The sequence below is a fragment of the Jaculus jaculus genome, chromosome 7 (assembly GCF_020740685.1).
Source record: "Jaculus jaculus isolate mJacJac1 chromosome 7, mJacJac1.mat.Y.cur, whole genome shotgun sequence".
In the NCBI taxonomy this organism is placed as follows: Eukaryota; Metazoa; Chordata; class Mammalia; order Rodentia; family Dipodidae; genus Jaculus; species Jaculus jaculus.
Window position 1 is genome coordinate 149,876,186 of NC_059108.1, and position 26,616 is coordinate 149,902,801.

Here is a 26,616-nt window from a genome sequence, read left to right on the forward strand (position 1 = left end):
AGGGATTCACTTTGTGGTCTGAGGCTAGCCTCACAGAGATCCCCCTACCTCTGCCTCCTAAGTGCTGGGATGAAAGGCGTGTGCCACCATGCCTTTGAGTCCTCCTACCTCTGCCTCCTGAGTGCAGGCTTGACCACCACATCTGCCTGCCTTGCCCTGCTTGGCTTTAATTTCCTCCTCTGTGAGCTGAGTGCCCTGGATAGGTAGTGTTCCAGACTAATAGTGTGGGGGCAGAGGAAGCTGCCAGGTGGTGGGCAAAAGTGGGACCCAGGTATAAATATCAACATGGCAGACCTCACAAACAAGATGGAATAAATGCTTTGACTCTGGCTACTTTTCAAGTCAGTGGCTGGAGTGGTCTCCTGTTACAGCTTGTCCTATAGTCTGGTGTCCAGTAGGCAAGCTCTCTTGTCAGTATGCCTCAGTTTCCTCATCTGTTATGAGGGCCCTTCTGGCTGGGACCAGGGGGCAGGCAGTGGGGCTTGAGTGATGGGCTCTGTTTCTCAGGCGAAGGCAGGGAGAGGCCATGGCCCGTGCTGCAGCGGGGTCAGTGCTAGGCTGCGGGTCTTCTTGCGGGACCGTGAAGCCAGCTGCCACTGGACGGCTAAGGCCTCCTCTTGGAGACCAAAGCTTCGAGTGGTCCATGCTGCCGGACTCTGAGCTGCAAGGGAAGTACAGAAGGCCACCATCACCAAGTGCCAGGCCTGTACCTTCCTCTGTGGTAGCTCTGGCAGTTGGTCTAGGCAGAGGCCAGGACTAGACTACTGACACTGTCCAGATTGCCCAGCAGCCTGAGGAGGAAGGCGGAAGAGGAGATACAGTGAGGAGACCTGTGCCCCACGCTCACAGGCCCGAGTCGCATTAAGAGAAGGGGATCCTTCTTTGCTTGTGAGGTTCCGCTGTTCCACCCAACACCAATACCCTTCTCTTCCTCGAGTTGTTGACCTCCTAGCTCATCCTACAAGGCCCAAGGCAAAAGTTCCCTCGCTGGATCCCACCGCCCCAGGGGCATGACATAGATCACCATCCGTACCAGTGTCCCCATGGAAATCTCGAGTTCTATGAAGGCAAGGTCTGAGTAGCCTTCCTCCGAGTTTTTGCGTGAAAGGGGCAGGGAGGTGAGGGAAGTGCAGGGCCCGCGTTCCCCACTTCCTCGTTGGCTGGCGCGCCCGCTGGTCCTCGCCGCCGCCCCTCCGTGTCCCCGTGCCAGGCGCGCGCTAATCTCCTCCATAGGACAGGGGTTTAAGGACCACAACGACCCCGACGGGCCCGGCCCGACCCGAGACAGGGGCGCTCTCGGGGGTGGGGGGGGTGGGATGGGGTGGGAGGAGTAGGATGGGGTGGGGTCGCGTGGCCTGCAGGTGGCAGCCGGTGTCGCCGCGCAGCGGGGATCCGGGAGCTCAAGTGAGTGGCGCGCGCGCTCCCCCGCAGGGCTGCCAGGATGTGCACACAGCCCCGTTTCCCAATTCGGGACATTCTGGACCATCGCGACCCGCCCTGGGTCTGGACGCCAGCGGGCGTCCCCGGGTCCTCCCCGCCCCGCTCCCGCCCCCGCCGTCCCGCCCCCAGCCAGGTCCCGAGCGACGGACAGGCCACCCCGTGGCCACAGGTGAGCCCGAGCGCGGCCCCGGCGGCGACCCCAGCATGGGCAACAGCGCGGGACGCAGCGACTTCGAGTGGGTCTACAGCGACCAGCCGCACACGCAGCGGCGCAAGGAGATGCTCGGTGAGCCCCCGGGCCCCGCGTGCAAGCCCGCGCCCCTCCGTAGCGGCCCCGCCGTCCTCTCCGCCCCGGGCCTGGGGACGCCGGGGGACCCGAGCTCGGACCCGGCAGCGCCAGCTTGGTGGTCACCGGTGCTCGCCTGCAGTCAGTGGGTGTCTCAGGTGTGCGGACCCCACGGGACCCTGACGCGGCCCGCAGGTCCACCGCGAATCTGTGAGCTCCGGGCCACACGGGTGTAGCAAAGGGCGCAAACGGGAGGGACGGAGAGGGAGAGGGAGGGAGGGAGAGAGAGAAGGCGCTCTCTTCTTTGCGCACTTGGGGTGGGGGTGACTCTGAAGGTTCCACCAGAGAATCCATCTGTCCGGCCTGGCGGCGTGACCCCCGGCGGCCCCCCTGACGCCCGGGGAATCTTCGGGGAGGTCACTGGTGCCCGCGCGCTCGCGCCACCGCTCCGCAGGCCCCAGCTCGCCGCCCCTCGCTCTGAAGTCTTCCCACTGGTTTCTTCAGTCCGATGGGCGGAAACCGTTTCCTTGCGTTACTTAATTCGCGTTTAAGTGAAGATGAGTTGTTTCAGGTCTCATTTCGGGCTGGTCTTTTTCACCCCGCGTGGGTGCATTTCTCCGTTTGTAGCTGCTCTCCACGAGGCTTGTTTATTGTTTTCCCATAGAATCAATTCAGTTGACTCTATCTGGCCTCTGGTCTTTTCTCTTAGGTTTTCACGTTGGCTCCTTCTGGTCTGCCTTAAAGCTACAGAAGCCTCCATCCTATGAGTTTCAGGTCTTTGAGGCGCCCGGGGCGCCTGGCTGCACCTTGAGGGTGCATCTTAGGGTTTTCTCCTATGAGACGAGGTGCCCTCCTTCTTCTTTTTAAAAAAATTCTCTTATTAGTTATGTACACAGTGTGTATACAGTCATGTTGGTACCATCGTTAGCCTCCTCCCTGTCCTCCGCAGGGACCCTCGTTGGGGAATATGGGTCATGCATTGGGTTAGCCATCAGTTATGGGTAAGAGGCAACGTCTCTGTGCATGATGACCCAACCTGTGACTTAACAATCTTTCTGCCCCCTCTTCTGCGAATTTCCCTGAGCCATGTTGGGTTCGTTTTAAGGCCTACTTCAGTGATGAGGTCTGGGGAGCCTCTGTGTCTCTGGATATCTGGTTTGGTAGAAATTGAGTGTTCTCTGTGTGCCCTTCTTTTCCGGTGAACTTCCAGGGGATGGCAGGAGGGACCCCGGGGCTCTCCTTCCTCCCACAGAAGAAAGGCAGGTGTCTGGTGCCTGTCTGATCATTCTCTCTGCCCCCAGACTCCCTCTCACTGCATTCTCACTGCCACCAGATAGAGAAGTGTGAGACAGGAAGGCAGCCAGAGCCCCTCCCTACCCACACGTGCTTATGGGCTGCAGAATAAGATCCCAGGCCTGGAGGCTCCGGACCCTTGCTTTCCTGCTCTGCAAAATGGGCCTGATCACCCTGTCTGGCAGAGTGGGTATGAGGATGGGTGGGAGCTAGTCGAGTCCCTCCCTCCCTTGCCTGTGAGCCTCCCACCTTCCCTTCCCCCCAGGGCTGGGATTACAGGTGGCTAGGCAGGCCTCTAGCTCTCTATGTAGTTTAGGTTGACCTTGACCTCCTAATCCTCCCTCCACCTCCCTGGGCTGGGATCACTGGTGTGTGCCACCACACTCCATTTATGCAGTGCTGGGATCAACCCAGGGTTTCTTGCATGGTTGCGTGATTGGCATGCACTCTCCAAACTGAGCTACATCCCCCGTCCCAGGGATCCCTTTCTAAAGACAGAAACCACGGCCCTTGGAACCCATCCAGGCTTCCTAGACAGGCTGGAAAGAAAAGATGAGAGGACCAGGAGGGGAGAGAGGCATTCTAGTCCAAGCATAGCAGGCAAGCTGTCCCATCCCCGAGAGCTTTGCTCACACTGTGGCCTTGGGCTGTGGCTCCCTGACATCTGTCCAGTTTGTGCAGGTGCATTTGGGATGCGTGCTCTTTTCCCTGCTTGCGTGCCAGTCCTCCCTGCTGGTCTGGCTGTCTGGCTCAGCCTCACCCAGCTGGTTCAGTGTGTCCTCCAGGAAGTCCCCGGCTACCTTGCTGGCCCCGGCTGGGTCAGTGAGGGCTCTTCCTCTGGGTTCTTCCCTGGCTCTCGTGCCCGGCCCTGGGCTCTGGGGCAGAGGTCTAGAGGCTGTCAAAGGGTATAACTCATGGACAGGACTCCAACAGTCACTCATGAGTGATGGGTGAGTCAGTACCCACATGAGGAAATTACAGTTGGGCAAGGTGCAAGGCTGATAATGGAACATTCCTGATGGAGCTGCTGTGCAGATGCAGGAGGTAAGCTGTGAAGCACCTAACCCAAGACTCCATGGTATTTTTATAGACAGGCCTGGAGGTTGCCTGAGCACAGCAGTGGCTGTCTGCCCTACCCTGGGAGAAGTCCTGGTGGCCATTGTTCTGCCTCTTTTCAGAAGAGGCAGCCAAATGGGGATCAGAGAAGAAAAGCAACTTGTTGCATCACTGGGTCACATCGCGGAGGCTGGCTTGGTGCTCAGGCTGAGTTGCCCTCCGTCCCGGCTGGTGCATGCAGCCTGCACCAAGCAAGCTCTAGAGCCCAGCATATACCAGTTAAGATCCCGTTCTCATAGTCTGGTCCCAGGAAGTCCTTGCAAAGAGCTAGCCCCAGGCTCTGGGAATAGGTCTAAAGTCTAACTCCAACTCCCGCCTAGGATGGGGGGCATGCTGCCAGGGCCAATGTCCTTAGAAAATTGAGTCCCACAGCAGCGCCTAAGAACTTGTCTCTCTGACCAGGGTGTGGCTGGCTCCCGGCTCCAGGCAGACAGGAAGCTGGCCCACGAGACACTGAGCCAGGTTGGGGAACAAGCTTGAGTTTGTTTTTTTGAAAACAAATAGCTTTGTAATTTTGTTTGCTTTAAAACCAAACTTAGGAAAGCAAAGCACGCAGGTTAACAAAAAAACCATTTTTTTTTTTCCAAGTAAAGGAAAACAAAAAAGGAAAACCAGGAAATGGAGCTCTTGGTAGTGGCTGGATTATTTTCTTAGGAAAGGCTGGGCTGTGACTTCTCTCCATGGTGACGGCCTGTGGACAGATGGAGAACCCAGTGGCATGAGCTGCCAGGGGAAGGTGGAGCTCTGGTCACCCAGCCATGGAGATGCCGGCTCCTCTGCCAGGCAGGGTTCCCAGACTACAGAAGACGGTTCTGCCTGTGTGGCTTGGTGGCTGCCTTGAGTGGCTTCCCCCCAGGCAGGGTGGAGGGATTTCAGGCCCCAGTTCTGAGACCTGTGGTTTCGGGGTCAGCAGGCTGGGGCACGGCTGGGTAATGGCTGTGCGGCACATGTGGATATTTGGGAGCTAGAGGAGCTGTCCTCCAGGAAAGACGGGTGCTGTAGGGATGGAAGTGGGGGGCAAGGGGCATGGGCCTTCAGCAACTAGGGGCAGGAGCTCTGTGGGTCCTTGTGAAGCCCTGCCTGCTAAAATCTGATCGCTGGTGCTCAGCCTACACTTTACCTTGCCCGTGTTCTCCCCTCCCCTGCCCCAGCAACCTGGGCTGTCCAGCCAGCTTCCCAACTCTTGTGATCACTGTTTTCTGCTAGAATGAGTATTTGTTGCTTATTTGCTTTTGGGGTGCTGGGGATGGAACCCAGGACCAGGTGAAAGCTAGGCTGGGCTGTACCACAAGCCCCTCTGCTAGAATTCTTTTTCACTTTTTCTTCATCAATAGAATTTCTGCATGTCCTTCAGGTCTCAGCCTCAGAGGTCTTTCCAGAGGAGAGCACAGGCATGTGTGACGTGGATGCTACACAGCATTACACAGGCTCATAGTACTATCCTGGCACCTGTGAAGCCATTGGCTTTCTGGAGGAGCCAAAAGCCCTGAGTTATACTTGGCATTTGGCAATTTCTGTGTCTCCCCCCCCCCCACCCCAAGGTAGGGTCTCTAGCCCAGGTGACCTGGAATTCACTATGGAGTCTCAGGGTGGCCTTGAACTCATAGCCATCCTTCCACTTCTGCCTCCTGTGTGCTGGGATTAAAAGCATGTGCCATCATGCCGGGCCTGTGCTATTTTTTTTTTCTTTTTAAATAAGGGCTGGTGCCCAGTTTCCCAGGCCCAGCCCTAAACTGGTGCTGGGAAGGGGTACACATTTGGGGGTCCTGGGCACAGACCCAGTGCCCTGTGTGCAGACCACAAGATCACAAATGCCACTACCCCTCCCTTCCATAAGCTGCTTCTCCCTTGTTCTCTCTCAGGATGCCACACCCATTACCTTTGTCCCCAGCATCATTCTTCAGTGGGTTCTGCCTTGCGTGCCTAACTTCCTCATTGCACTCTGGGATCCCTCTGTTCCACTGGGAATGTCCACAGCAGTGGCTGGGGTTGAGGGAAACTGAAGACACAGACTGTCCAAATGGCAGCCAAAGGCCGCCACAGTTGGCCTGGGTTTCCCTCCATTGGTTCTGTCAGGTGCCAATCGTGTATTCTGGCAAGGGTCACATGCTCCTTCCTGTGTCCTCACACAGCAATCGAGTGAACATTCTGGTCTCCTTTGTAAGGCCTTGGGACTTTATTACCTCCAAGTCCCCATTTCCTGTGCCATCACATGGGGATCAAAGTTACAATCTCTGAGTTTTTATTTTTTTTGGGGGGGGGTTATAAATATCCATCACACTGTGAGTTTATCTTTTAAATTGGAGAAGCTTTCCTTGTCATCTTGCCTCACAGATTTGAGATTTGCCATGTTGTATTTCAGGACCCTAGGGAGGGAAGCCACCTGCCCAGTTGTTCCTGAGTGAGGGCTGGGGCTAGGATGGAGGTCTGGACTGCCCTGGCCGGACTCACTGAGCTTCTCTTTGAAACCTTTTCCTCCTGGTCCCCAGCACAGGGCTTGCTGGCAGTTACACTTCACAGCTGCTGCACCTGGCTCGTCCTGGTGCTATGTTCTGTCCTTATTTGTTTTTTTTCTTTTGAGGTAGGGTTTCACTGTAGCTCAGGCTGACCTAGAATTTATTATGTAATATCAGGGTGGCCTTGAACTCAGGGTGATCCTCCTACCTCAGCCTCCCAGGTGCTGGGATTAAAGACCACGCCCGACTCCTCGTCCTTAATTTTTAACAGCCTTATTGAGGTATAATTACATGTCGTGCAATTCGCTCACTTTGAGGACACAGTCCAATGCTCATTAATATGTTACATGATCCAATGTGGGAACATTTCCATCACCAACTAAGACTCTGTAAGGCCTCAGGCCATCCCCACCCCAGCTAGCCCTACTTCTTCCCTGGCATCTCGGCATGAGCATGCTCTGTGGCCCTCTCTGTGGTCCCTTTCCCTCAAGGCTGGACTTCCTTCTCTCAGCATGGGTCTGACCTCCTCAGGGACCTTCAGCACACATTTGCTACGAGGATGAAAAGCAGGTTTAGCAGGTGGCTGGTGAGGAGGTGGGTGTGTGCCTTTGGACCGCTGTTCATTCTTTCTTGCATTGGGCTGGGCCTCCCTTGTGGCCTGGGCAGGATTAGGCTTGTGTATGTCTCGGATCTGGGCTGACAGATACCAAAAGGGGGTAAGAAGCTGGCTCCTGCAGCTCGGGGAGGAGGTCATCTCGAAAGGAAGGATAGGGTGTGGGATGAAGGAGGCTGCGGGTCAGTGTTCCTAAGCTGTGGCTGGGAGGACTGGAGGCGCTGTTTATCTAAGCCACCCATGGCCAATAGGTGGCACCATCAGCACCAAGCAGCGCTGTAGCAGAAGGGGACCAGGCGAGCTGATGCAGAGTGCTGGAGTCTTAGGTGATCTAGCAAAGACAAGGTGACTGGCCCGTGGCCAGCCCTGTCTGGTGCCTTCCTGGGAAAGCATGGGAGCATCAGGCTGTGAGTGGTGTCACTGCTGGGCAGGTGGGTCGTGCATGGCCCAGAGGTCCAGAGTGGAAGTGAGGAGGGACTCAGCCCTCAGTAGAGACTAGAGGAAGCAGGTCAGTAGGCCAGAAGCTGGGAGGGTAGGTGTGGTATGTGACCAAGGCCTTTCTCTGCTCACCCCACACAGCAAAAGGCCGCAGCCCCCTGCCAAGCATCTGCTTCCTGTGTCCCTGAACCTCTGATGGCACAGCCTACTGCCCGGGAGAATACAGGGCAAAACAAAAGAGGCCAGGCGTGGTGGCGCACCCCTTTAATCCAAACACTTGGAAGTGAGAGGTAGGAGGATCACCATGAGTTTGAGGCCACCCTGAAGCTACATAGTGAATTCCAGGTTAGCTTGGGCTAGAACAAGACCCTGACTTGAAAAACAAAACAAAACAAAAAAATAAATTAACAATTTATTAATAATTAAACAAGGCTTCTTCAGAGCTAGAGGTGAAGAAAGTGTTCTGTGGTGTGGCTGGCCATTGGCTTGGGCCTTCCAGATGAGTCTGCTAACAAATATAAATGGCAGATCTGTGGGAACCAGGCCAGGCCTCCCCCAACCCAGTGGTCATGTGCCTCCAGGGAAGACCCTGCTCTGTGGGCTGCCAGAGCAAGCGCCTTGGAGGTGGGGCGAGGCACAGCAGGCTCTGAGACACCAGATGCTGGGCACTTGGCATGTGCCAATGGAGTTGGAAAGCACAAGGGCTTAGCTCAACATCCCACAGACCTGGAGTTGAGTCCCAACTGCACGTCCTGGTGCTTTTGCCCTGCTATACCTTACTGGGCCCTTCCTTGAGCTTCTGAGAACTTTGAGCCATCCTGTCTATGCCCTGCCTGGTCAGAATGACTGAGCAGAGACAGCTGTTTGTGGCCAGCCTGGAAACCATTTATCTTTGGTTCCAAGTTAGACTCCAGGCTGAGTGGCAGGGCACACATGTAACTCCACTTGGACTGGAGGCTAAGTGGGCAGGGCACAGTGAGGTTAGAGAAGGGCAGGTTGGGCAGAGCCGGGGTGTCCATCCAGAGCCAGGCCACCCCCATGCCAATCTGCCATTGCTGATGATGTAACCATGCGCATTCCTCTCACTCCTTCGGCCTTCCAGCGCCCTGAGATGGAGCTTGAGGGAGGCCATGAGGCCCGGAGACTCTGCCCCCCAGGTCCACCCATTCCATCCCCTTTCCTTGAGCCCCTGGAAGCAGTTCTCTCTAGAGCCAGACCCCCTCGTCCTTCCTGGGGAGCTGTTTGCCTCTCTTCCGTGTTAACCACATGGGCCAGGCTTGCTGCCTCCATCCCTCACTCTTCCACCATCTTGCCTTGCCTTCTGTCGAAACCCCAGGAGCTTGAAAATTCCAAATGGAAGGGTGGCATTCTGCCCTCCGTCACCCATGGTTGCTGGATGTTTATAAAATATGGCTTCGGGGGTTCTGGAGGTGTCTTAGTGGGTAAGAGCACTTGACTTACGTGGTAGTGTGAATAAATGGCCCCCAATACATTCAGTGTTGCATTAGTTTGTAGTTTGCATCTGCAGCCACCTGGCTGGAGGCCATGTCACTGGGTGGATCTCAGGGTGTGGTGGTGGGTTTGAGATTTCAATCTAAAGATATGCAAAGTGTGCCCAGAGGGAGTTCCTGCAGTGTGCTGTGCTGAGTGGCTTTTGACTTTTGGGCGTGTGCTTCTCTCTCTGTTTGGTCCTGTGAAAGGGAGCCAGCTTCTTCTGCCATTATGGAACTTCCCCTGGATCTGTAAGCTTCAACCCTTCCTCCACCACTGTGCTTGGTCTGGAAGTTCATCTCAGCAATCTGAAGCTGTCGGCTACAATGTGCAGAGTTTGAGTAGCCTTAATATAGGGGCATAAACATAAAACGTGATGAGAGGGGCTTGGAGGGATGGCTTAGTGGTTAAGGCATCTGCATGCAAAGCCAAAGGACCCAGGTTCAATTCCCCAGGATTCACATCAGCCAGATGCACAAGGTAGCGCATGCGTCTGGAGTTTATTTATAGTGGCTGGAGGCCCTGGTGCGCCCATTCTCTCTCTCTCTCTCTCTCTCTCTCTGTTAAAATAATAAATAAATAGCAAGCTTAGAGGACACTTTGGTGGGCTTAACATATGCATTTAGCTCAACAGCAGCAAGTGTTACTCCCCTAGAGCTTAAGATGTCTATGATTTTCTGGGCCTGTGTCCCTAACTAGTGATCACAGAAGGCTCCCTTGCTCCTAATCTCTCTCATTGCTCTCCTCCTCTGAGGTAACCATAACAGCCAGTAGGGAAATGGGTAATGATTGCTCTGACTTCTTTAAGCTGAATAGGGCCTCAGGATGTGGCAGTTAAGGTTCCCTTCAAGGGAGTCTATCTGGAGGCCCTCATAGAAAGGCTTTTCCATTAAGCCCTGTGAACAGGTCTAAGCATCATTACCACTGGGTGTTAGACTGTTGACTTTGGTCCTTTTCTTTTGACCCTTAGATAGTTTTTGCAAGAAACATGAGTCTCTTGCAGGCGTAAGTTCATATAAAAGCTTAGTATTAGGGGCCCTATGCATAGGACCAAGAGAAGCCAGCCAGGGTGTCTTGGGTCACTCTTCGCCTTCCATCTTACCTTCTGCTCGTTTCTGCTGGTGCACTGGGGTCCGCCTCAACTTTGAGCTTTTACGTGGGTCTGGGGACCTGAACTCAGGCACTTATGAGTTCCAGCAAGCACTGAGCCATCTCCCCCACCACAAGGGTTAGTGCCCACTTGGGAACTTAACTGTTTTGTATAGAGAAACTTTAATCCCTCAGTGTTCTCAGAGGAGTACAAGTGGCACCGGTTTGTGTCTGACTCACTGGGTTCCTCTTTAGACTTTGAAGGTTTGACTCGAGCAGGCACCTTAACGGCTGTTGGAGTGGCTTGAATCAGTGTGAGGTCCCTCCCAAGCTGCTTTTAAGGAGGGAGATGACAGAGAGTTGAACAGCGCCTGATCTCCATGATGGATCGATCAGCAGGTCCCACGTAGCTGCTGTACTGTGGGCTGAAACCAGGATGGAGTTGTTACGTCCTAGTAGTTGAGCAGCTGTTTCATTGCCAAGAAGAAAATCTAGGGAGAGCCGGGCGTGATGGCGACACCTTTAATCCCACCACTCAGGAGGCAGAGGTAGGAGGATCACCGTGAGTTCAAGGCTACCCCGAGACTACAGAGTGAATTCCAGGTCAGCCTGAGCTAGAGTGAGACCCTATCTAGTGAGAAATGATCCCTCATAAAATCATAACATTTTATAATGTTTCAAGCTTTTTTTATTTTTTGTAGGTGGTTGAGTCAGAGCCTCACTCTAGCCCAGGCTGACCTGAAACTCACTCCAGGGTGGCCTCAAACTTACAGTATCCTCCTGCTTGAGCCTTCCCAGTGCTGGGATTAAAGAGGAGCACCAATCACCACATCTTGCCTGGGTTCAATCTCAACCCTTGCAGAGTTTTCTTTGGCATATTTTATATGTCTTGGTAGCCTGTTTGATTGTTTTAAGGAGTATTATATTCCTTGAAAGTAGGCCATACTAGCCAGGCATATTGGGGTATACCTTTAGTCTCAGCAGGTGGAAAGCTGAGGTAGGAGTAGAATCAACATCAGTTAAAGACCAGCCTGGGTCTAAAGAATGAGTTTCTGATCAACCCAGGCTAGAGTGAGATCTTGCCTCAAAAAAAAGTAAGCTACGTTTTTCTGTTGAGTGCTTAAGACCACATAGGTCATCAGAAATTAACCTTTTTTTTTCTTCTTCAAGGCAATGAGATGTTAAATCTCCTCCAGCCACTGCAGGCAAACTCCACATGCATGCACCACTTTGTGTATCTGGCTTATGTGGGTCCTGGGGAATCGAACCTGGGTCCTTTGGCTTTGCTGGCAGGCAAGCGCCTTAACCACTAAGCCATCTCTCTAGCCTGAAATTAACCTTTTGTGTGTGTGTGTGTGTGTGTGTGTGTGTGTGTGTGTGTGTGTGTGTGTGAGAGAGAGAGAGAGAGAGAGAGAGAGAGAGAGAGAGAGAGAGAGAGAGAGAGAGAGGGAGAGGGAGAGGGAGAGGGAGAGAGGGAGAGATACAGGCACTTGTGAAGGTCTGCATGCCGAGTACACACATGTAGAGGCCAGAGGAGGAGGTCAGGTTCCGTTTTTATCACTCTTTTTATTTTTACTTATTAATTTGACAGAGAAAGAGGGAGGGAGAGAGAATGGGTGCGCCAGGGCCTCCAGGCACTGCAAACAAATTCCAGACGTGTGCATCCCCATGGGTCTTGGGAAATCAAAGCTGGGTCCTTTGGCGTTGCAGGCAAACACCTTAACTGCTAAGCCATCCCCCCAGCTCCCCCCGCTTTCTTTAAATCGTTAAAGTCAGCTTAGATTCTTTAGAAGTTATCTGTAGGGACTTAGGCGGAAGCTCCCGGCTCCTTCAGTTTCCCTCTGTCAGCTGGGCCATCCGCAGGGGTGGGTCAGGGTCTTGTCGCCTGCGTGGCGTCCCTCAGAAGCACGGACCGCTTCCCTCTCCGGTGATTCTTCTCCCTGCAGGATGTGCGCCAGTGAGAGTCCGTCTCTGAGTCTCCACGCCTCCCTGGTCTCGAGGACAGGCGACTTCACCGAGTAATAGAGTTCTCTGAGAGAGGTCCTGTCCTGGGTCTGGCTGACCTTGGAGGGTGAGGACCAAATACCAGCTGTCCTTTTATCCCTCTATTCCCTCATTTGATTTGACCTCCAAGTTTTGGTGTTCAACACAGAGGACAGTTTTACCAGTCATATAGTTTTGGCTTTTACGTAACATTTAATTACAGGTTAGTTAAGAAGCCAACCAGTTTAAATAATGATTTTGATAAGATTCAGTTTCCCCAGCAGTTAAAAGCCTGATACAGTTATCTTAACTAAAGCTACTTCTTATAAATGTTATCTTGAGCAGATAAATATCAGTGACCTGAATTTTACCTTTGATATCTTGTGACTTGGCAACATCAACAAGTTACCAACATTCAAAACAGTTGAATTGACATTATATGCCAAGTTAAGATTATCTGTTCACATGTTAGCTATCAAGTTCAAGTTCCTGTCTATTGTTAGTCTTAGGCAAAGCCTGGTTGTTGCTTGGATCTTTCTTTTTTCTTTTTTAAAAAATATTTATTTATTTGAGACAGAAAGAGAAAGAGAGAGAAAAGAATGGGTGTGCCAGGGCCTCCAACAGCTGCCAACGAACTCCAGATGCATGCACCCCCTTGTGCATCTGACTTACATGGGTCCTGGAGAATTGAACCAGGATCCTTTGGCTTTGCAGGCAAACGCCTTAACTGCTAAGCCATTTCTTTGCTTGGATCTTTTTTTTTTAAAATATTTTATTTGGTAATTTATTTATTTAATATATATAGAGAGGCATATACAAAGAGAGAGAGAATGGGTGTACAAGAACCTCCAGCCACTGCAAATGAACTCCAGACACATGTGCCACCTTGTGCATCTGGCTTACATGAGTCCTGGGGAATTGAACCTGGGTCCTTAGGCTTCTCAGGCAAGTACCTTAAGCACTAAGCCATTTCTCCAGCCCTGCTTTGAATCTTTTATACAGTATTTTCTGTGTCTCATACAAGTCCAAAAACTACATTCTAGCAAGAGATAACAAAGTTTTAGTGACTGTTGTGGCTTGAATAAAATGCCCCCATGGGCTCATGTGCTTTGAATACTTGGTCCTCAGCTGGTGGCAATTTGGGAGAAATATGGGGCCTTTGAGAGCCTTGCTAGAGGAAGTATGTCACTGCAGTGGGAACGTGAGGCCTTACTGCACGTTCAGTAGCTAGCTCACTCTTGCTGCTACATCCCAGCTGGCGTGAGAAGATATGATGCCCAGTCTCTGCTCTCCCATGCTGGAATTTTCTCTTGAAGCTGTAAATCTGAAATAAATCCCTTCCTTCCATGGGCTGTTTCTGGTTGGGTGGTTTTTCCTAGCAATGAGAAAGTGACTACGACAGTGGCCTTAGATGAGATATCTGTAAGTAATCAAAGACTGGAGAGGAAATACACAGGGAACTGAAAATCTTTATATGTTAACCCTTTTTTTTTTTTAAATTAGTTACTTATTTATTTGAGAGCGACAGACACAGAGAGAAAGACAGATAGAGGGAGAGAGAGAATGGGTGTGCCAGGGCTTCCAGCCTCTGCAAACGATCTCTGGACGCGTGCGCCCCCTTGTGCATCTGGCTAATGTGGGACCTGGGGAACCGAGCCTCGAACCGGGGTCCTTAGGCTTCACAGGCAAGCACTTAACCGCAAAGCCATCTCTCCAGCCCTGTTAACCCTTTTTTAATCATAGTAATTTTTAATGTTTATATCATGAAATAAACAGTAGTGACCTCTGTCATCAGACAGTGTCATGGAGTGACATCTCTTAGCTCTCTCCCCCTGCCCCCAGAGGTAGGGTCTCACTTTAGCTCAGGCTGACCTGGACTTCACTATGTAGTCTCAGGTTGGCTTCGAACCCTTGGCAATCCTCCCCCCTCTGCCTCCCAAAAGCTGGATTAAAGGCGTGTGCCACTATGCCTGGCTCTCTTAGCTGTTTTTGAAGGCACAGAGGCTGGTTTGCTCTTTTCCCATTCCTTGTTACAGCCTGTTCTGGGATAGGGCATGAGAGATAACTGTGCTTAGATCTGAGATAGGGGAGCTTATCCTGTCCTCAGAGCCAGCTCTTAATAAGTTTAAACAATGCCCAATAATTTACTAATAGAATTTACAGTGCCAAGAAAAAGCAAGAGAGAGTACACCTATAGAGCCCCAAATCTCTGTATGTTAACCCTGTAGTTGTCGTTCTGAAGGCATCTGGAAAAGGCAGCACATGGGCTCCCTTTGCTGGCTGAAGAGGTGTCTCCAAGGTCCCAAGGACGTTCCTGGGAAAGCGTGTCTGGAAGCACAGGGGACCTAGTTAGCAGGTGACGTGGGGCTCACTTGTTTAGTTTGTAGCTCTCTCCACTAAGGGTCGTGTTGTCTGCAAAGACTCATTTCCAGGGAGGAGACCTTGTCTTTTGCGGTGTGTGTGGTTGAGGCAGGGTCTCACGGTAATTCAGGATGACTTAGAACTCGTTCTGTAGCCCAGGCTGGCCTCAAACTCAATGATCCTCCCACCTCAGTACTGTGGTTAAGGGCATGCACCTCCCTGGCCAGTTTGGGAACTTATCTTCTGGGGGTTCTGTGAGGAGAAGTGAAGAGGCTGCAATGTGTGTGCCACCATGTGCATCTGCTTACTTGGGTACTGGGAAATCGAACCTGGGTCCTTAGGCTTTGCAGGCAGGTGTCTTAACCACCAAGCCATCTCTTTAGCCCTGTTTTTTTTGGGGGGGGGGTTGGTGTTACTGATGCTGTGGTTGTGGTTTTTATTTTTCTTTCTTTTTTAAATATTTTTGAGAGAGAGGGAGAATATGGGCATGCCAGGGGCTCTTGGTGCTACAAACAAACTCTAGATGCATGTGCCAATTTTTGATCTGGCTTTATGTGGGTGCTAAGGAATTGAACCCAGGCTGGAAAGCTTTACAAATAAGTACTCTTAGCTGCTGAGCCATCTCCCCAGCTCAGGTTTTGTTGAATGCATAAGTCTCTAAGCTCATCCCATGTTGTGAAGTCTCTTTGGGAAACATCTAAGACTGTTACCAGAGATGGCCACTGGACTCCGGCAGTGGACAGAAGATCCTGCCATTCTGGTGAGGAGGGAGAAATGATAAAGAAAATCACCTGGAGGGCTGGAGGGATGGCTTAGCAGTTAAAGCGTTTGCCTGCTCAACCAAAGGACCCTGGTTAGATTCTCCAGGTCCTACGTTAGCCAGATGTGTCTGGAGTTCATTTGCAGTGTCTGGAGGCCCTGGAGCACCCATTTCCTCTCTCTCTCACGCACACTCTCAGCCTCTCTTTCTCTGTCAAATAAAAAAAATTATTTAAAAAAGAAAATCATGGCTGGAGAGATGGCTTAGTGGTTAAGTGCTTGCCTGTGAAGCCTAAGGACCCTGGTTCCCCAGGTCTCATGTTAGCCAGATGCACAAGAGGGCGCACGCATCTGGAGTTTGTTTGCAGAGGCTGGAGGCCCTGACACGCCCATTCTCTCTCTGTCCCTCTATCTGTCTTTCTCTCTGTGTCTGTCGCTCTCAAGTAAATAAATAAAAAATTTAAAAAAATAAATAAATGAGTAAATATATTAAAAAAAAAGAAAATCATCTGGAGAGAATAGTAAAAGCCTGCTTCAATTTCCTCACTGAGAATAACTAAGTGATTTTTTTTTTTAAATTTATTTGAGAGACACAGAAACAGGCAGACAGAATGGGTGAGAATGGGTGTGCCAGGGCCTCCAGCCACTACAAAGGAACTCCAGATGCACGCACACTTTGTGCATCTGGCTTTAGAAAAAAAGCAGAGCTTCCAAGCTTTGCTGACTGTCTCTCTAGCCCCAAGAATAACTGAAGTTGGGCCCATCCTGTGTTATATTTTGGTGGGACCCGGTCCTTTACATATTTCCTCCATTCCCAGTGACAGCAGACCAAATGGCACCGAAAAAGAACCACTCCTTTCTGTATATCGGGGGTAAGGTCTGACCAGGTAGCCCCTCCCCAAAATAGTCTATTTTCAGATGATAGGATCCACGATACAATCTGTCCACCCATCTACTACGCCACTTCCCCATAGACACCAAGAGTATTTAAAGAGACTGGGACCAACTATCTTTTCCAGCACCATTGCTTCCTCTCCCACCCCCATGTCCCTGGATTTTAAGTACAGATGGAAAGTCCTTCTGGCTGAAGAGGTGCCTCGTTCCGGCCGTGAGTAGGAAGGAAGAAAGGCAAGAGTTTCCTCAACTCACTGGAGACTTCCCAAGCCGCTTCTCCAAAGTCCACCCCAGCCTCTCCTGATGAGGGACACTGTCCTTGCTCTTCTGGGGAGGGCGTTCTGAGTCAGTCAGTGCTTGCAAAGCCTGAGGGCCTGGGTTTCGCTTCCCCAATATCTGCATAAGGCCAGGTGCACAAAGTGGCACAAGCATCTGCAGTTCACTTGCAGTGGCAGGCGGCCTTGGCACACCCATACTCAATCTCCCTCTCATAAATAAGTTAATAAAATAAATTAATTAATTTGAACGTGAAAGTGAAAATGCTGTGCAGCGGAGGGGAGTTTCCTGTCCTTGGTCCCTATGGAAATTGGGCGTATACAGAGGACTAGTCGGAAAGAGACCCACCACGAAGGTCTCCAGAAGGGAGAAGCAGGAAGGAAATAGCAGAAGGCTGCCGCTGATCACCATTGTCTTTTTTGTTTTCGAGGCTGGGTCTCACGGTAGCCCAGTCTGACCTGGAATTCACTATGTAGTCTCAGGGTGGCCTCGAACTCATGGCGATCCTCCTACCTCTGTCTCCTGAGTGCTGGGATTAAAGGCGCGCGCCACCACCTCTGGCTCTGATCTGGATCTTGAGCTGCCATCTCCTCTCTAAGGTAGGTTTTACCTTTTATGCTCTTTTGTACCTGGGCCCCTAAGTAGCTATCTTTGTTGAACAAAAGACAGCTGAAAACAAGAAGGCTACTTTGTTCCTAATCTCTATCACTGTTGCCCCAAAGTTTGACCTGCTTCCAAGCGGAAGGAGAAGCTGCCTGTGGAGGCCAGTGGCCAGGAGCTGGCAGGTCCCAGGTGTGCCTGAGCAGGAGAGGGCTGGCTGTTGTCCTGGAGGGCATCTTGGGTGCCCAGAGTTCACTCTTGGGAACAGGGAGGTTGGTGGTGTGCACAGGCTCAGGAACTTTGCAGGTGATTTCCCTGTGACGGGCCGTAGTTTTTGTCATCCTGCCGGCCAGTCACGTGGCTGTGACCCTGACCCTGGGGTCCCCACTAGAACCATCTTTCTTATTATTCCTTATAGGAAACCCTGTTGGGGTAGGAGCAGAGATAGGGCCTGACCCTGAACCCTCAAGCGCTGCTTGTTGTAGCAAGAGCTGTGCATCTCTCCTGAGTGGGAGGCTATTAGAGTGAGGCCCACCCATCTGTCTGTCCGTCCCATGTGTCCTTTAGGTTCTCCTGCCTGGAGCTGAGCCTGGCGGCTTGTTCACCCCCTCGGGGCTGGTGAGCAGTGGGGGCCCTGGACGGCTGGTGGGACCTGGCTGGCCTCCATCCCGGCGTTGGAGCGGCCGTGGTGGCAGCAGCTGGGGACTGTGTCGACTTGAATTTATTATGCTGCAGTTTTGGGGGTCAGAGGTCTAGTCGTGCCTCACCGTGTGGAAATCAGCGCTAGCTGTGTCCCTCTGGAAGCTCTAGCGGGGATAGCCAGGCTCCTTGTCTTTCCTCGTCACGGTCCTTCCTCTGTTCCAGCCAGCATGGCAGGACGGGTCTGCCTCACGAGCAGCACTGCAGCCTCCCTCTGGCACCTATGGGGGCCCTAGAGACAACTTTGGGTGTCCAGTCACCAAACTCAGTGCCCACTCTGCCTTGCCCTATCACCTAAGCAGTCATGCTTGTGGGGTATGTGAGCATCTTTGTGGGTCCCTCATTCTGCCTACCACTGGTACCCAGTGGCCCTTTCTGTTGCGAACAGAGCACCTTGGCCTGACTGGGTCAGCAGCTTTGTCCCCACTGCTCAGGTTCCCCTGTGTCCAGCTGCCACTGCACGACATGGGCAGGTCTACAGCAACAAGCACACTCATGTCACTGGGGCCTCAGCACCTGGTCTCTCCCAGTGGGCCTTAGTCTCACCCCTTAGGCCCTAGAAAGGGGCAAGGCCTTATCTCGTGGACTCTCCCTCCCAGTTTGCACCAAGAAGGCCACTCCTAGATGAGGTCACACCCAGCAAAGCAGAAGTTGTTAGTGCTTTTCTTCTCTTTCTCTTTTTTAAAATGGTTTTTCAATGTAGGGGCTTGCTCTAGCCCACGCTGACATGGAATTCACTACGTAGTCTCAGGTTGGCCTAGAATTTACACCAACCCTCCCTCTACTGCCTTCTGAGCGCTGGGGTTAAGGTGCGCACCACTACTCTCCCCTTCCTCCTCTTTCTTTCTTTTCTTGTTTTTCAAGGTAGGGTCTTACTCTGGAATTCACTATGTAGTCTCAGGCTGGTCTTGAGCTCACAGGCGATCCACTACCTCTGCCTCCCAAGTGCTGGGATTAAAGTGTGCCACCACACCTGGCCTTTCTTAGGGTCTAGTTGTGTTGCCTAGGTTGGTCAGGAACTCCTTTCTGGGCTCAAGCAATCCTCCTGCCTCAGCTCCTGAGTACTTGGAACCACAGCAATCATGAGTGGTTAAACCACTGAAGAACTTGACTCTCCCTCCTCCAGTAGCCACTAATTGCCAATAGCTCCTCAGGGAGGGTTGGGGCCTCATTATTTATTTTTTATTTTTGAGACAGGTTCTCAAATCAGGCTGGCCTCAAATCACTATAGTGACCTTGAACTTCTGATCCTCCTGTCTCCACCTCTGGAGTGCTGGGATTACAGCCATGTAGCAGTATACATGGTTTGTGTGGTGTCAAGGATTGACCCTAGAGCCTGGCCATGCTAGGCAAGTGTCTACCAGTGGAGCCCACCTCTGCCACATTAAGCGTCCAGGTTGGGGCATCAGCGACAGTTATATGTGAAGCCATCACTGTGGTTTCATGAGCTTGTTCCTCACTCCCAACCCCATCACAAGCCCCTGGTGATCTCTGGTCTTCCTCTGTCCTCCATCTGTCCTTCCGGATGTTTCTTGCAGAAGGCTCTGTCACTGACACATGCCTTCCCTTTTATTTATTTATCTGGTGTGCGAATGTGAGTGACTATGTGCGACAGTGTGGCTGTGGAGGTCAGAGGATAACTCTGGGTGCAGTCAGTCCTTACTTCCACCTCATTTGAAGCAGGGTCTCTCATTCTCGTTCACCGTGGCTGTGACGTGTTTGCTAGGCTCGGTGGCCTGCACTCTTCCTGGAGTCTCTAGTCTCCATCTCCCATCTCGTGCCACTGACACGCGAGTGTTACAGAAACCCACCCACAGCTTCCAGCTTTTACACGGGGCCTGCGGTTTCAAGTTCAGGTGCTCAGGCTTTATCTACCGAGCCATTCCCCACCCAGGCCTCCTTCACTGCTTTCAAAGGATGGACCCTGTCCTGCCGTGGGGCTAAGCCTCCTTCTGTGGCTCCTGGCTGAGCAGCTGCTGTGGGCGTGGCGATGACCTTCATGGGTTCTTGTTGGCAGGTCTCCTGGGTGTGTGGAGTGTTGAATGCTAGGTCTCGTGGTCACGCTATGCGTCCTCTCCCGAGGGCCTCCAGACTGTGTCCGCTGCCGCCTGTTCCATCCCACCCTCCCCTCCCGCCACAGGACTTCCTCCCAGACATCCCAGCTGGCACAAATTTGGATTTGATTGCCTTTTCCTTGGTGACTGATGTGTGAGCATCTTCTGGTGAGCTTCTTGGCCAGCTGAGTCCAGTGAGGTCTTTGGAGGGGTGGCTGTGTGTGTTCTCTGCAACAGTGCTGAACTAGCTTCTTTACGTCTTTGTGGGTGGGTCGGAGTCCTTTACATATTCTGGATTTTATTTCTTTTTTGGTTTTGGGGAATGGATCTCAGGGTCTTGAGGCAGGAGCTCAACTATAGATGTGGAATCGTGGATATCTAGCTGTAGATGATCTTGAACTTCTGATCTCTTGCCTCTATCTCCCTGGTGCTATTACAGGTATGTGCCACCATGCAGTGCTGGGATTGAACTCGGGCTAAGTGCATGCTAAGCAGGCACTCTTCCCATTGAGTCGTAGCCCTGGTCCATATTGTAGATGGATCCCAAACCTGGAGCTGGAACAGGAATTTCGACCAACCTGTACCTGAACTCTGATCTGAACTCTGCTCTCTACGGCCCTAAAAGCCACTTCTGGGCTGGCACTGTTTTTTGCCTTACACTCGAGTTGTCCCATGCTGTGACCATCACCTGTGGGTGTAACTGGCTGGTTTCTTGGTTACCCTTAACGAATATCTTCTGGAGTCAAAGGGCCCAGGTGGTTCCCGGCCACCAGTGCAGGGGTGGGGAAGGGAGCAGCAGACAGCATCAGCTATGAGCCTGCTGGTCAGCCTCCCAGAGGATGTGGCTTGTGGTCACAGGACATGGGAATCGATTTCACACCCACCACCTCTCAGGAGCCAGGGATGCCCTGTGATGGGCTGGCACCTGCCAGAGATGCAGTGCTCCCCTCTCCCTGTGCTTCTGAGGCTGGCCCTGGAGAGGGCCTGCATGTGCCTGACCATACAAAGTCAGGACCCAGCACTTCCTGGGTTCCTCACTCTCAGCTGGTGTCTGAAACTTGGTAGTGTGGGCAGGAGGGCTTTGTAATGGGGCCTTGACTGGGCCAGATCCCTTTGCCCAGCTGTTACATTGACACATGGCCTCTCTTCTGTCACTGGAGATGTGACTGTAGCTGACAGGTTGGTATTCCAGACTGAGTGCATGTTCTTGGGGCCTGGATACATACCCTTATGTTTGTTCACGTACAGCTAGGCCGTGGTGGGGTCTCTGAGCTAAGGGCAGGGAAGGAGGGCCCTCCGCTGGCCCTGTCTTGTGTGCACAGCCTTCCTCTCTGGGCACAAAAAGGGACTCACTCTTTGGGTCACTTGGAAGGAACAAGGCAGGAGCTCGCCTTGGCTTGGCCAGTTTGTGGAGGCCCAGGCTCCCACTGTGGTCCAGGGACTCTCTACAAGCCAGCCCTGAGGAAAGTGAGCGGAAGTTGCAGTCTGCTCAGGCACTTGGGAGGTGGTGTAGATGCTGGGCCCTGTGGACTGGTGCAGACTGACCTGAGGGTGCCCTGGCTTGCGCCTGGCTGTCCTTAGTCTCATCTGCAGGACGGTGCTGGCTCCACCCTTGGGGGCCTTTCTGCTCTTTCCCAGGGAGTCAGGTGACTGAGCAGGCCTAGGGAAGGGCAACCGGAGCTTGTTATGACCCTCTGCCCTGAGATGCAGCACCTGCTGTCTGCTCCATACCTGTCACCTGCAGAGCAGCCACAGAAGCTTCTAGAAGGCACAGCTGTCCCGTCCCCCTAACATACACCTGCTGTTTGCCTTCCCTCCAGCCCTTCCCTGGCCTGTTCAACCTCCACTCACATTGCTCCTTTTCTACAAAACAAAACATAAAGAGCCGGGTGTGGTGGTGCACGCCGCCTTTAACCCCAGCACTTGGGAAGCAGAGGTAGGAGGATCATTGTGAGTTTGAGGCTATTCTGAGACTACATAGTAAATTCCAGGTCAGGCTGGGCTAGAGTGAGACCCTACCTCAGAAAACCAACCAACCAACCAACCAAAAAAAAACAAAAACAAAAACAAAAACAAAAAACAAACAAAAAAAACCAACAAATAATGGTGGGCTAGACACCCATTGCCATGAAGAAACAGTCAATATTCTGTCAGCTGTCCTGTGGTTCTTGCTTTAGGAACTGGGACCTTTGTGATAAAGCCAGAACCTCCCATGGCCCCTGCTCTGAGCTGCCTCTGCTATCCCAAATGCTTGATGAGTTTGGGGGTGCCCAGTCCATGTCATCTCTCTTTGGTTGTGTCTACCCCAACTGCAGCTAAGCATAGCATGGGCACATGTGCTAACCAGGACCTGCTCAGGCCTGGCAGCTAGTGGCTCTGATGGGGCCTTGGTTCCAGCCTTATGTCATTACATCTTTGTGACTTGCAGTGATACCTGCTCTTCAGTTGTTGGCAAAGTCTCCCACCCAGACAATTCTTCCAGGCCCCCTCTCGGTGGTGGGCCTACCGACTTTGGTGTCGTACAGGCCAGACCATCCGGTCCTCAAGCATGAAGCACATGGATGGTGCATCCTTCTTAGACCCTTGAGGGTGTTGAATGGCTTCTGGGGAGGAGCTGTGATGCCCTGGGAGGAGAGACAGCAGGGTTCGAAGATAGAAAATCCAGGAAAATGGAGGAAATGGCAAAAGGGCACTCCACTCACTTGTTACTGTTGTTTTCCCTTGTAGCCAAGTACCCAGCCATCAAGGCGCTGATGCAGCCAGACCCGCACATCAAGTGGACTGTTCTGGGGATGGTACTGACGCAGCTCGTTGCCTGCTGGCTGGTGCAAGGGCTGGCTTGGCGCTGGCTACTGTTCTGGGCCTACGCTTTTGGTGGCTGCGTGAACCACTCACTGACACTGGCCATCCATGACATCTCACACAACACTGCCTTTGGCACAGGCTACACGGCACGCAACCGCTGGCTTGCCATCTTTGCCAACCTGCCCATTGGCCTGCCCTATTCTGCATCCTTCAAGAAGTACCACGTGGACCACCACCGCTACCTGGGCGGCGATGGGCTGGATGTGGATGTGCCCACACGGTTCGAGGGCTGGCTCTTCTGCACGCCGGCCCGCAAGCTGCTCTGGCTAGCGCTCCAGCCCTTCTTTTACACGCTGCGGCCGCTGTGCGTAAACCCCAAGGCCGTGACCCGCATGGAGATGCTGAACACCCTGGTGCAGCTGGTTTTCAACACCACCATCTTTGCCCTCGGGGGGATCAAACCTATGGCCTACCTTCTGGCCAGCTCCTTCCTGGGCTTGGGCCTGCACCCCATCTCTGGTCATTTTGTAGCAGAGCACTACATGTTCCTGAAAGGCCACGAGACTTACTCCTACTATGGGCCCCTCAACTGGATCACCTTTAATGTGGGTTTCCACATGGAGCACCACGACTTCCCCAGCATCCCAGGCTGCAACTTACCGCTGGTATGTGCCTGGCCCAGGCGACACGGCCATGTAGGGAGCAGGTAGTCGGGAAGGGCGTGGACCATGCCAGCCTTTGTCTTCTGTGTGCTGGTCAGGTCACTTGAGCAAAGGGAAAGGCCACACGACGCACGCAGTGCTTGGCTGGACTGAGGTGGCAGATCAGAAAGGGCAGCCTCCGGTTGCAGGCCCAGCTTAGAATGCTTGCTTGAATGACTAGCTGTTGGAACCCTGCTGTGACAGGTACTGGCTGTGTGTCCTTGGCAAGGGCCTGTCCTCTGTTTCATTGTGTGTATCAGTGCTAGATATGTGAGACCCCTTCCTGTCTTTCCACCCTCCCTTTCCCCCCTGTTCCTTGTCAGCTCTGTGATAGTACTGGTCTCTTTCTCCTCCTGGCTTGGAGCTGGCCAGTCAGGACAAGGGTGCTCTTACCTTTACAAAACAAGGGGCCTGGCTTCAACTTCAGGGAGGGGAGTGAGGCCTCACATGGTCTCTGGCTGAGGTGACCCAAGGGGGTGGAGAAGAGGCGGCAGTGAGTTTTTTGCCTGCCTGTAGGCCCTTGGGTATGTGGTGTCTTTGTGCATGCAGGTGTGTGTGCCTATCTGGTGTTCACGTTGCTGGGTCAGGTGCAAATGCCATTCCCATGAGCAGTGTGTCTGCCCCCTTCTTCTGATGGGGTTGAGCCCCTCCTCCTATCCAGCACCATTTCATTCAGGCCTCACTGGTGCCTGGGCAGGTGCCCTGTTGTCTTATATTACACTTGATAGGGGGAATTCCGAGGCTCGGAGGTGGGTGGCACCTGCCAGAAACGGAACTGGAGTCTGGTCTCAGGTTACCACCAGGGTGGAGCAGCCACCATGGAGCCCCTGCTGTGAGCTAGAGGGAGAGAAGGCCTGCAGGCCCCACCCCACGAGGCACTGTCTTTTCCCTGGGGAGTTGGTGGGCACACCATGGTGGCTGGTTGTGGCTTCCCTGCAGGTGCTGAGGCTGAGCACTTCTGGGGTGGGGTGGGGTGGGGTGGGGTGGGAGAAGCCTGTGGGTCAGAACAGAGGCTCCTGTGATGGGTGAAGAGCCTTTAAGAGCTCAGGCCAAGAGGCTGGCAAGTTGGAGAGGGCACTGGATGCTAGGCTGAGGAGTGAGGGTGTGACCAAAGGCCCACAGGACACGGGCCTCATAGCTCTGCAGACACAGTGAGCAACCACAGTAGGCTCACCTGGGCTTTCTGTGGCAGAAGGTGGTTGGGGGGAACATTCAGGGTCTTGTGACGCCACTAGGGTCGTTGGCTCAGAAGAGCAGGCCGTTTCCTCCAGCTGTGGCAGCTTCCGGAAGCTTAAGGAGCCGTGGAGGGCACAAGGCTGAAGTGGGGATGATGCACATGTGCACAGGCGAGTGCTTGCATGGCTGCATTCTTGTGTGTGTGCACGTTTGACTCGCAGTATGTATGTGACAGCCAAGGAGCTGGCCTGACCCTGACCCTCTCCACAGGTACGGAAGATCGCCCCCGAGTACTACGACCACCTGCCGCAGCACCACTCCTGGGTGAAAGTGCTCTGGGACTTTGTGTTTGAGGACTCTCTGGGACCCTATGCCAGGGTCAAGCGGGTGTGTAAGCTGGCAGAGGATCCCATGTGAGCCCAGCTAGCTAGCAGTCCCAAGGGGGCAGCCTTGAGCCTCTTGCCCACTGCCAACACTGTAGGTGGCTGCTGTCACCCCCCCCCCCCTTCAACTGACTGTAACCAAAGTCCCCAAGGAGCTGGCTTCTCTGGTGTTCCTGCCCCGCACTGATTAAATCCAGCACTTGCTTTCGGCCTCTGTGTTGTTCTGAGTGGAAAGGAGTCTTGGCCTCTAGAGAATAAGGCCTAAATCCAGAAGGTAAGTCCCAGGCCTCTGTGGCCCCTTTGGTCAGCCCCATGTCAGGCTTTTGGGGAGGGTGGAGCCACTGCTCAGGCAATGTCCCCAAAGTCCACTTCCCCTTCCGTGCCTGTGTGGATAGTGACCTCTAGGCATGGGAATAGAAGCCTTCCACCCTGCCATGGAGCTATTCCCGCAGGCCCTGTGCCCTGAAGTGGCATTGTGGGCTGGGCAAGGTCAGGCTGACAGCAAGGGGCTTGCCCCTCCCTCCTGCACAGAGCAGGCCCCGGTCAGAGGCTGGCTGGATGCACAGGTGGACTTCAGATTCCAGGGGCAGGCTGGTCAGGGTCCTGTGTCTTTGTGAAGTGGGGTGTCCTTTCTGCACGGGTTGGTAGAGCACCTGAGGCTGGGGAGGCAGCTGGCGGTTAGTGTTCTGGCCCTGGGGGCGATCCTGCTGTCTAGAGCAGGTACGGAGTGCTGGGAAGGGCCCAGACTGGCAGTGCCCACCGCAGCCTGTGCACTGGGGCATGGCTACGGATGAACCTATAGGTGTGCACAGGGCAGTGTACTGACCTAGAAGGGTGGCCAGGAAAAAGGGCGTGCTACACCTCCTGCCTGGGGGAGATGCCCTGTGGTGCCAGGCACAGGTGTCCTGGATGGCATGACTGCTGAGATGACGTGGGGAAGAGGCCTGGGCACAGGAGTTCTAAGACAGGAGGACTTTGATCCAGGCAGGCGCTGCTGCTTTGTGCATACAAGCCAGTACCGGGCTGCGGGGAATCCCAGAGCCCGGCTGCTTCACCCCATGCCAGTGTGCTTTGCCCCTCCCCCATCACATGTCCCGCAGCTGCTTCCTGCAGACTGTGTTAGAGCCATGCCTCGGCTCCCCTCAAGCTGGAGGCCGGCCAGGGTCCGCGGGTGACTCTGAAGGCTGTCCTGGTCAGACAGTACTGAGAATCCCAGGAGAAGCCAAGGCAGAGCTGGGAGCTCTGGGCTCCAGTTCTCAGGATCCATGACAGGGTGGGAAGGCCTTAGCAGAGGGACTCCAAGGGCTGAGGCGTCTGCCTCCCTGGTCAGGCACTCAGAGCTGACCCAGTATATTCTTGGCTTCTCAGTCGACGGGAACCCAATGACACGAAGTGTCGAGGACCTGCAGCCCATTTCCCTGCCAGGCCTGAGCACTTAGGCTGCCAGCGGGCACTGTGTTCTGGGAGCGTATTGAAGGTCACATGGGACAACCTGTGGCAGGCCAGAGACAAGACCCAGCACTGGCTGGGTTCCTTCAGACTGTCAGAGCCTCCCTCTAGCCATAATGGAGAGCAAGTGCTGGGGACATCACAGGCCAGGGGTCCTCCACAGGAGGCAGAGAGTCAATGGAGTGGACTGGTGGGGAAAGCTGCTCTCATTTCTTTGTCACCGCGTGGAGCCCTGTGGCTCATCTCCACCTGCA

The 26,616-nt window shown here is 53.3% G+C and overlaps 1 protein-coding gene across 2 annotated transcripts; it reads left to right on the forward strand.

The window, feature by feature from the left end:
- Window positions 1-1,597: 1,597 nt before the first annotated feature.
- Degs2 (delta 4-desaturase, sphingolipid 2) lies at window positions 1,598-25,123 on the forward strand. Of its 2 annotated transcripts, none has more exons than XM_004665597.2 (3): window positions 1,598-1,726; window positions 22,576-23,318; window positions 24,801-25,123. In XM_004665597.2, the coding sequence occupies exons 1-3, from the start codon at window positions 1,645-1,647 to the stop codon at window positions 24,945-24,947; spliced, it is 972 nt and encodes a 323-aa protein (XP_004665654.2). In that variant the 5' UTR covers window positions 1,598-1,644; the 3' UTR covers window positions 24,948-25,123. The 2 variants fall into 2 exon arrangements, with proteins under 2 accessions (XP_004665654.2, XP_045010240.1); XM_045154305.1 differs by lacking the exon at window positions 1,598-1,726 and adding an exon at window positions 3,973-4,063.
- Window positions 25,124-26,616: the final 1,493 nt, after the last annotated feature.

Bases quoted from the DNA above. Each gene is read 5' to 3' on its own strand.
- Degs2 (XM_004665597.2), top strand. From the start codon at position 1,645: ATGGGCAACAGCGCGGGACGCAGCGACTTCGAGTGGGTCTACAGCGAC. The intron at 1,727-22,575 runs GTGAGCCCCCGG...TTTCCCTTGTAG, and splicing joins GCGGCGCAAGGAGATGCTCG to CCAAGTACCCAGCCATCAAG. The intron at 23,319-24,800 runs GTATGTGCCTGG...CCCTCTCCACAG, and splicing joins CAGGCTGCAACTTACCGCTG to GTACGGAAGATCGCCCCCGA.